At 31.1% G+C, this 10,632-nt stretch overlaps 1 protein-coding gene across 1 annotated transcript; it reads left to right on the top strand.

The window, feature by feature from the left end:
* Positions 1–5,878: 5,878 nt before the first annotated feature.
* Positions 5,879–8,963, top strand: LOC114173596 (replication factor C subunit, putative (DUF620)). The gene is made up of 3 exons (XM_028058108.2): positions 5,879–6,440; positions 6,581–6,946; positions 8,142–8,963. Exons 1-3 carry the CDS (start codon positions 6,141–6,143, stop codon positions 8,784–8,786), a joined length of 1,311 nt encoding a protein of 436 aa, XP_027913909.1. The 5' UTR covers positions 5,879–6,140; the 3' UTR covers positions 8,787–8,963.
* Positions 8,964–10,632: the final 1,669 nt, after the last annotated feature.

The raw sequence follows: 10,632 nt of genomic DNA, 5'->3' as shown, positions 1-10,632 counted from the left end.
AAACGAAAGCTTGAATAAAGAAGATAAAACTGTGATCCAAATAAAAATTCCAAAGAAGAAAGGATGAGAAATACATCATATGGTGTTATTTTTTAGATCATACATTCTAACCTCAGTAAAGTTGAAATGTATCTTGATCTCTTACTTTGGTTATTGTTTACATATTTCCCCATCAGTCAAATTATGAAGAAAAGAAAAAGTGTATTACTAAAACTGATACTGTTTGTGTATGATGTGATGAAATAAAATTATGTCGTTTGACGGTGAGAGTGCGTTTGGAAGAGAGATTTAAATAATTTAAAAAAATTATTCTGTAGCTAAATTCTGTTTAAGATGTTTTTTCTTCCAGAAAGTAATTTAAATCTTTTTTATTTTTATTTTATTGTTTGATAAAGAAATTGAATTTTTTTATTTCGGGTAACATTTTTGTTTAAAACACAAAAATTTAATATTAAACTTTGCTAAAAGTATAGATGAATCAATTTTAAGTATTCAAATAATGTTTAATATTGAATAATATTTATTAATTAAAAATAAAAAATATTAATAATTTTTATATCAATATTAATCACTTTTACAAAAGAATATAATATTTTAATAATTATTTTATTTGATAACAATTTCTTTTATCAGAATTAAACAAATATAAATTAAAAATATGTACATCACCATTGACATAGATATTTTAAAAGATAATATAAAAAGAGGAGTATATCGTTAAGAGATATAGGTCAATCCACAATTACAACATAATTATGTTATGTGCCTAACTTATAATCATAATTAAAGTACACCTTCTGATTGTATTTGATTTACAAAAAATGGACTCCATATAAAATGTTGTATTAGAGTTTATCATATTTGATGTATATCTCAAAGGCAATAATTCCCATGATGAGAATATTTAGTAGTGTTACTATAATATTAGTATCTGTTCATCAACATCTCCTTTATACGGTGACAAACCAAGTTAAACTTAACATATCTTGTTCTAGTACTTAGTTTATTAAAATTTAAAATAAAAAATAATTTAATTGATTAAATTATTTTATTGTATTAATTAAGGATATTTACATTAATAGATTTTTTTAATTTTGTGAGAATTTTTCTAACATATTTTGTGTTGTATAATATCAAAACAATGTTGTCAGTTCAAACGACATCATCTAAAATTCTTATATTTCATAGGAACTTTTTACAAATTTGTTAAAATAATTTACAAGAAAAAATTTTTTTCTGTTATTTTTTTAAAAAATATTAATTGATAGATAATTCTTTAGTGGGTTTCAGCCTTATAAACATGATACAAGTGTATTTCAGCCTTGTAAGAACATATTTTTCACAAAACATTATTGGAAATGTATTTTTTATGAATTTTTTCTGAAAATTTTAAAATTTTACTGAATACTATCTATAAGAAAGGTTTAACGAAATATGAAATATTAATAGAATATATACACTTGGGGAGGATAAACTTTAAGATCAAGTGTTGATAATTAAATCAAACATTTCTTCAAGTTGAACAGAACAGGGTTTTGTCTTCATGCTCTTTTGTACATTATCTCTTCTTAATTTTAGTAATGACAATCATAGTTGTCGCATTAAAAAAAGTGTTCATATTTTTTTCATAATTTATGTGCTGTTATTCATTCTCATCCAAACAGACGTGATGGGTTGAAAGTTGATTGAAATGTGAATGGCGTACATTTGTGGAAGTTGTGTACCAGAAAATAGAGAACACAAACAAATATAAGCCTCATTTCAAGGCAAAGGGGCAAACAAAGAAGAAAAGACATCATGTGGAAAATTCCCATGTGATTGGTCGGTCACCATGCTGCGTACGTCAACACATAAACCTAAACTTTAATTAACTTCAGGGAAACAAATAAATAACAAAGATGGATAAACTTTAAGTGTGAACATTGTATTCTAACATGTTCCATCCCAAACTAATTTTATTATATGGGTCGAAGAGAAAATGTAATCAGTAAAATTAATTTAAATACTAAAGAGTGTATAATACGACAAAAATGGTATATGTCTTAAGTGAACAATTAGAATCTTATGATTAATAGCACCGAAAAAGAATCATATGATTAATTATTAATTGCATGAATTTAAATTAGATAGTGCACGGTTGCTCACGTTATCTGCGGGAATTAGTTTGAATCTCAACTCGACAAATTCATTAAGTTTTTGTTAACTATAATAAGATTCCCACATTGATGCTGCTTATCGATCGGCATCAATTTTCTTACTGGTAATTGTGTTAACAATTGCAGCATTAAATGTTTACATAAAAAACTAATTTTGATAATGCTCTTAAAATGCTTTAATTATTTTTATTGAATTATTCTGAGCTGAATTAATTTATATATACTTGAGTAATGTCATATATACATGGTTTGCACTTTTGGAGTCTGATTTTTGTCACCATACTAAATATAAGACAACGAGATTATAATATATTTGTACGAAGCATTTTGTTGATATGTTCATAACAAAGTGAGATTCAATTCATTTTATTCTTGCGTACACCAAGATTGTAGGCGCCTTCTCTGTCTGTTTTGTTATTATATATAAACTTATATCTATATTAAACTAAGTAAATATAATTTTTTTAATTATGTATGGTCGGTTGCTTAACATTATGAAATGCATTTTTTTTCCTCCTGTTGAGGCTGTCTTAATTAAGATATTCTAAATTACTTTGAGTGCAATGTTTGATGTGTATGGATAATAATGCTTTCTTCCAATCATAATTTATACCTTCCTTAGCGTTTTTTTTTTCTTGCTAGGATCAAGTATAATTTAAGGAGTAATCATGATCTATGTGTCGACAACATTTATGTTTGATTGCATGAAAATAATTTGGAGAAACTAAATCAGACCATTTTTATTAATCGGTAGTATTATGAGGTACAATATCCTTAATTTTTCATAAAATGAAGTTCAATTTAATGAAGAAGGCAAAAACTGTAATATACTTGAAATTATCTACTATGGTCTAGCCATATTTTTAATTAAGCGGTTATATACAATGTTAAATAATTATATTTATGACTTCTGCTCTTTTTTATTTATTGTCTAGTCAAGTAATGGTGTTTATAGAAATCGAATGAGGTGAACATGAATTATGTTTTCATAACATTAATTTAAGGTATCCCGCAAAAACTTTTGAAATGATATATTTATGACTTTCTCAACAATTTATTTCGTTTACACATCATCAAAATCGAACCTGTTAGCTTTGGTTGGATGAATGTGATGTTGTTTGAATAAGAAAAAAATATTGCGATTTGTGAAAATTTGTGTATAATATGATAAATTTGATAAATTTAAAAATATTTTAATTAAAATATAAATTGTTGTTATAACTAATTATTAATTTCATTATTATATTTAATTTATTATTATTATTTAATTACTAATATTATTATAAAAATATAATAAAACCTAATTATATAAAAATAATTCGCATTCATGCGAAGAAAGTTTTCAAAAACGATTTACATAAATGTTTTTTGAGTGAGTGGTGGCTGATTTGGAGCTTTAAACTCAAATTCGCTCTTGCTCACTTTCTTTCGTCAAAACAAACATATTATTAAAGATTTTGACATCTATATACCGTGGTTGATTTTCTTAATAGTTTAGGCACTATTTGCCTCTTAATTTATTTATATTTTTGTTAGTATTAAAAAGAATTGTGAAAAATTACAAAAATATGTTGATAAATTACAAAATTACATATAAATATTTAAATTTAACGTATCATTGATAAAATTGGTAAATAATTCCCATATAACATAAGGAATACATAAATATATAAATATGTGGTGAATGCATGTTTCTAGATATCATATCTTTTTTCTATTTCATTACTCTGCGGATTTTACTTTAATTAGATAATTGTAATATTGTTTATGAATCTTACAACTTGTGTAACTCTATTTTTGTTTTCTCTAGTTTACTACAAAGGTTTTGTCAAGCATTAAATTAATTAAAGTAATTAAGTTCGATATTCGTATTTTACGCAATTGAAGCTATATTTAGTTAATTACTAATTCTAAAATGCAACTTCCCATTTACACCTTAAAATCAATGGCACTGAAAAAAATAATAGTTATGATTGATAGGAATATACAATTATATAATATTTGGTTCGTGTGTTGCGCAATCTAGGGAGATTTGAGAGGGGAGATGAGAAGCTTAAGAAAAGAATGTAATTTAGTAGTTTAAGAAGTAAATAAAAAATAAAATAAAAAACAATAGAATAGCAGTTGTTGTGACGGGAAGATTGTTACGTCGTCGCCAGCTCCAACAGACAATAAAGATTATGAAGAGAACGTGCATGGCATGATTGGAAACGACAACAACTTCTTTTGTCGGTTAATACATCCTCGTCGGCTAAACCCGATGTGTTGCTTCTCCAATGGACCACTTTATTCATTTTCAGGTTCAATCATCTCAAATATCAACAAGCTACACCTCACATGCCTCTGCCCCCTACCCATTTCACTCCACTCCAATAATAATACTCACATTCATTTCTTCTTATTATCCTCTCTTCTCCTCGATCACTTCAATTACAATTTTCAATCTTCTTTCTGCCATTTTACCTACATACACTGTGTGCTTCTAGGGTCTGTATAAACATTTCATTGGTCTACGTACGTGGATAACCATCATCTTACTTAATATCGACTTCGGGGGGATGCATGTTTACAAAATATATATTATGTACTATTTTATGTCAGGTAGCAACATTTGGTTCCCTGTGCTTTGCTTTGGATCAGCTTGTTTACATGTTAATCAAACTCGATAACATTACAACAAAAGAAAATGTTTGTTTTTAACAATTGTATGTAAAAATTGGTTGAGTGTCGAAAAACAAATGTTTATCCCAGTCAAGGGAATTCATCCAAATATTCCTTTGATTTCATCAAGGCTAATTAATGGATTTCTTCTGTCATCTTCACTAGTCATGAGCCTTCAAAAACAAATTATTTGTACACATATTGTCGAAAGAGAAAGTATCTAACTATTGATTGATTAACAAATTTGGTGTATATTTACTCTCACTCAATTAATACAGAAAAATAATAGAGAATATCAATTTGTGTATAGTTGTGTTGAATAGTTTTGTGAAGAAGACATGGTATGATACTATTAAGCTTTGAATCATAATATATAAGTGCAATAATTAGCAAGACTAGGAAAAGAAAATAGAATTTATTTTCATTTATGGTTCTGGCACCTCTCAAATTCTCATATGATTCGATATTCATAAATTATTTGGAATGAGAGGTTGAAAATTGAAATGGAGGCCCTCGGATTGAGTGATTAAGAAGAGTCGCAACAATCACTCAAACTTTATGAAGTCCTCGTTACTCTCAAGTTACGATGTATCATATTCTACTGGGAAGCCATCAGATATATTTGATCCTATTTCGTTACTCAACAAATTGATAACGAATTTGACTCGTCGTTACTGGAGACAGAAATTGAGTCGAACGGTAAGTTAAAACATTGATGTGAAACTCTACCAACGTACCAAACTATGGATCTGTGGAGTTTCACTTTTTTTCTCCACCTTTCTACCATGTGAAAGAAAAAATGAAGACCGGTACAAAGACAGTGACAGTACATCTAAAATGTAACATAACCTTGTAACAGTTCAAAATCGACAACCTAACTTAACATGCTCCCTTGAGAGAAAAAAAAAAAAAAAAGGACTAACGTGAGATTAATGAAACCATACATAGATGTCAGCATCAGCAATAATTTTATATTAGAAGTTAATAATAAGCTTAATTAATGAATCTCCTATTTAAGTTTGTATGAAAGTGTGAATTATAGAGGCGTGCAGACACGACACAGACACAGCGGACCACGTTGCAAACTAGGGGGACCCTCCAAGGTTTGGTTGGCAATCTTTTCCAAAGTCTCATACTCAATACTACTCATACTACAACTTCCTATCATTCTTCTTCAATCTTTCTATTCAACTTCCCTCTCTCGTTAACCTTCGCTACCTCAGTTATCTCTAAACTATCTATCTATCGATAATCTACCTCACTCGCTTTTGGTTTTGGAATCACAAGTACAAGCACACAAACACGTTCAGTTAGCTCTCTGATATGAAGAAGCTTTGTCCCAATCTTGATCGCGAGGATGGGCTCGAAACCGTCCTTGAGGTCCCTATTCCGGAGGAGATTCTCACCCACAAGAGTGGAACCACCAAAGCTTGGCACAACATGAAGAACTGGATGAAGCCTCACGCTGAGTCCAGATCAAATTCGACATCCATGGCAGCAGTTTTTGGAGGGAAAAACACAGAGATTCAGCTTTTGTTAGGTGTCGTTGGAGCGCCATTAATCCCTTCACCTACCGCCTCTGACAACCAACCCATCACTCGCAGCATTAAAGACCAACACATTGTCAGTAACTTTTCCTTCACTTTTTGTCAGCAGATAAGAATTCAAGAATTACTGAAATGGAATTGTAGTTGTGATTCTGATTGCAGAGAAATTGTAAATTTTTGGCAAGGCAATGATGAATGGGTTTATGTGTTGTGCAGGAGGTTTCGATGGCTAAATACATAGTGAAGCAGTATGTGGCGGCGGTGGGGGGAGAACGTTGTTTGAATTGTGTGGACAGCATGTATGCGATGGGGCAGGTGAAGATGGCAACAACAGAGTTTTGTGGTGGAGAAGGTAGTGTGAACAGTAAGAAGGTGGTGAAAGTGAAGAATCTGCAGATGAAGGGAGAGATGGGGGGGTTCGTGGTTTGGCAGAAGAGGCCAGAGTTGTGGTGCTTAGAGCTTGTTGTTTCTGGGTACAAGATCAGTGCAGGGAGTGATGGTAAAGTGGCATGGAGGCAAACCCCTTGGCACCATTCTCATGCTTCTCGTGGCCCACCAAGACCTCTTAGACGTTTCTTACAGGTAACCATAAAACATTTTTTTTCAAAAGGAGCATGCTTAATTATGATTCTTTGTACTGGACACCATAGAGCATGCTTAATTATGATTACTGTACGGGGTAGAGTAAAAAATTGAATCATTCTACTACAGGAGTTATTCTTCACTGATTTTGATGGACATGACAAAATTGCCTCTCTAGGTTCCTATAATTTCAATACCCAAAAGGATCCTTCAAGTCTAAATAAATCATGCTTAAGTGCTACTTTTTTTCTTTCCGTGTTTTGGTTTGTTTCTCATGAGCTCTTTTCCCGGTTTTCAAGTACTATTTTTCAAACTCCTCAAATAGTTTTGGCCCCTTTAACATTTGAAGAAAAGTGGAGTTGGTTGTTGTCAGCATCCGAAATGAAAACATGCCAGCAAGGAAGAAAAGAAGTCCACGTAACAAAGTGCTTCCCACTTTCTAACGGAATGCCAAAGCTGATTTTCTTTCCTTATGCTTTTCCGTATCCCCTCCCAGAACCAGAAGCTCTATACTTTAAATTTAAATGAAAAAAAAGTCAACACTCTAGAAAGGGAACACGGGAAAATCCTCCCTTTAAAAGTCAAATACAGATTTTCTCCAAGTTAGTAGTTGCGACCAGGACAAGTCAACAATATCCAAGCTTTTCCTCCGTGTGTGTGTGTGTGTGACAACCTGTCCTCATCCGTTCCGAAGCTGTTTTATTCTTCTGCCGGGAACCCTTTCAGTCTTGAACCAGATGTATTTGTTATTTACTAATACTTTACTAAGATAAAATAATGTGACCACCGATTGAAAAGTTGGTTGTTTTTAACAGTATAATTTTCCCGTATATTTTTTATCATTCACTGAATTTTTAAGTTGACTCTGCATAAATTACATGACAGGATTTACGTGAAATTCACAAATAATAGAATATTGTAAAGAGAAAAGCATAAAAGTTGAGATATGTGATTTTAAAGTTGTTTTGAGTGTAATGTAAGAAAATCAGGAAATATCAGTGCTATTATATACTAAAGACAAATGTACACACTGATAAGGACAGCTACTAGAACAGCCTTGTTGTATAAAACTAAAATGGTGCGCATGCTTGGATTCTCTTATTAGATATAGAAAAAGTGCATTGCAGCAAATTCACATTTTGATTATGAATCATAGGGAGAAATGAGGAGGTTCTAATATACTTGATCTGAACAGGGTCTTGATCCAAGGTCGACGGCCAATTTGTTCAGCAACTCTATCTGCATTGGAGAGAAGACAGTGAACAACGAAGATTGTTTCATATTGAAACTGGAAACCGAGACGTCGACACTGAGAGCAAGGAGCAACAGCAACGTAGAGATAGTTCGGCACACGGTGTGGGGCTATTTCAGCCAAAGAACAGGTTTATTAGTTCAACTAGAAGACTCTCACTTGCTGAAACTCAAGTCTCACGAACACGAGAGCATATACTGGGAAACCAACATGGAGTCTCTGTTAGAAGACTACAGAAGCGTGGATGGCATTCAAATAGCACACGGTGGCAAGACCTGGGTGTCCTTGTTGAGGTTCGGTGGGGGCCCCGAGACACATTCGAGGACACGAATGGAAGAGGTTTGGCAAGTTGAGGAAGTGGACTTTAACATCAAAGGGTTGTCCATAGATTGCTTTTTGCCTCCTAGTGATTTGAAGAGAGAGGAAGAGAAGGAAGAGGAAGCGGAGTGTGGTGGTGGGGTGGTTGCAAGCAATAATGCCAAGTTACCCTACAAGATTCGTTCGGCTTCTTTTAGGATCAGTGCTTCAAAAGTAGCAGCTGTGAACCTGGATGATTCCTGTACCAGCGAGAGCGATGAAGATTTGTAAATCTTTGCTTTCCTTACATATTTTTTTTGTAAATAGTGGGTACATGTTCGAGTTTGTAGTTGAGCATTGAATCTGTGATTTTAGTTTAATCCTTCCGTCTATTCTCACTACAAACTGCCAAGAATAGAACGGAAACAATTTTCAATACTCAATACAAACTTCTACTTTTACCTTTTCTTTTCTTTTCTTTTTTTCCATCCAAAGGAAATATCTGCAATGTGAATAACTTACAGACAGTATTCTAAAGAATTCATAAAATAAATTTCTGATATCGGTTTCCAATTGGGTGTAGATAAGACATCTCTGTGATTGTGTTAAATTTTCTGTCTACTTAGTGTTTTTATACACAATTATATCTATCTAAAGAGTTTTTTTTCATGGCACTGGGCCACAATATGATACATTGGTAACTTTATATGATATTGATTGATGAGAGGAATTGAGCTTATGATTATTTAGTTTTTTCTGCAGAACGAAAGAAGAGGAATAAATAAGACTTATGGAGACTATATGTTATATTATTTTAGTTGATTGTATTGATAGGATACCTAGGATTCCTTTCAGTCTATTTTCTTTACTTCTGGTGAATAGAGCTAGTTTTATAGTCCTTAGATATCATTTAGATTTATTTCTGACACAAGCATGCGTATGTTGTTTGTTGATTTTTTGAACCTCTGGATCTTTTCGCTTTGATGCTTTCTCTTTTTACCGATGTTTTATATTAATATTTTCAGATGTTTCCAGACGAGAACGATACTTTTTGTTCCTGCATCTAAATGCACACGTCTTCGCAAAAATAATGCCTTGTGTGTTGATGTTTCGAAGGTAAAAAAAACAAACAAAAATGAATTCATTTCCTTTGAACAAACGAGGCAACGATTGGACCACCCAGTATTGGTTAGTCCCAAGTTATCTCCAAAAATTCAGCTTTACTTTCTTGCAAGAGGGCAATTTGCCTTTCTTCCTGGGAAATGCAACTCATGCAAATAGGTTCATTTAAGATGGTAAATATTCAATCTTTTTAAATACAGAATGAAGCCGAGAATTTTATATTTACTATTTCTCTCTTATTTCGAATTCTTGATTAAATTATAATTCGTTAAACAATTTTAAAAGCTTATTTTTATTACATTTTTTGGTTTTTTTTTCTAAAATTTTTACCCACTCTCTCAGTATTCAAATTATCATATATCCACTTCAATGAGATCCTTCAGATTATTTTTTTTTTATCACAACTTCAATTACATATATTTATTTTCTTTTTAGTTGTTTTATTCAAATGTATTGTATTTCAAAAAAATATAAATCTAACTTCTACCAGTTTAAATTGTTTATGAAACATGCATTAAATAATTGATATTATCATTTTCTTTTACTTATTTATTTATAATAAAATATCTAATCAATACTTCTGACAATTCCACCCAATAAGACAGACAAGACAAAAAAAAAATTATATCCAATCAAAATAAAGATATAAATATATGTGAACTTTTACTTTATAAAGAAGACAAGTGTAAGAAACTCACCATCTTTCTCACACAATTATATCATCTGCTCACCCCTTCATAAAATATTTGACGGACGTTAATTAATAAAAAGATAAAAAATATATATTTAATTTTAAAAATACTAAAAAATATATCAAATTGAAATAGAATTATTAAATGTATAAAACTGTGAAACTCCATTTACAAAATATACAATAAATAAAATACATTCATACTTTTTAATTTTAAATGAAGGGTTTATCTATGCATATTTGTCTTTTGTCTTACGTCGTCGTCACGGCATTAAATATTTAACGATCCTAAAACCAGGTAAAATAAGCTTAATTTTAAAATAG

The sequence above is a fragment of the Vigna unguiculata genome, chromosome 1 (genome assembly GCF_037176805.1).
Source record: "Vigna unguiculata cultivar grain cowpea cultivar isolate G323 ecotype 2 chromosome 1, ASM3717680v1, whole genome shotgun sequence".
In the NCBI taxonomy this organism is placed as follows: Eukaryota; Viridiplantae; Streptophyta; class Magnoliopsida; order Fabales; family Fabaceae; genus Vigna; species Vigna unguiculata.
Note: the sequence above shows the minus strand (reverse complement) of the source record. Positions and strands in the feature narration are given on the sequence as shown.

Excerpts from the sequence above, each read along its gene's own strand:
- LOC114173596 (XM_028058108.2), top strand. The coding sequence starts at position 6,141 with ATGAAGAAGCTTTGTCCCAATCTTGATCGCGAGGATGGGCTCGAAACC. Across the intron at positions 6,441-6,580 it reads GCATTAAAGACCAACACATT|GAGGTTTCGATGGCTAAATA; the intron begins GTCAGTAACTTT and ends TGTGTTGTGCAG. Across the intron at positions 6,947-8,141 it reads CTCTTAGACGTTTCTTACAG|GGTCTTGATCCAAGGTCGAC; the intron begins GTAACCATAAAA and ends TGATCTGAACAG.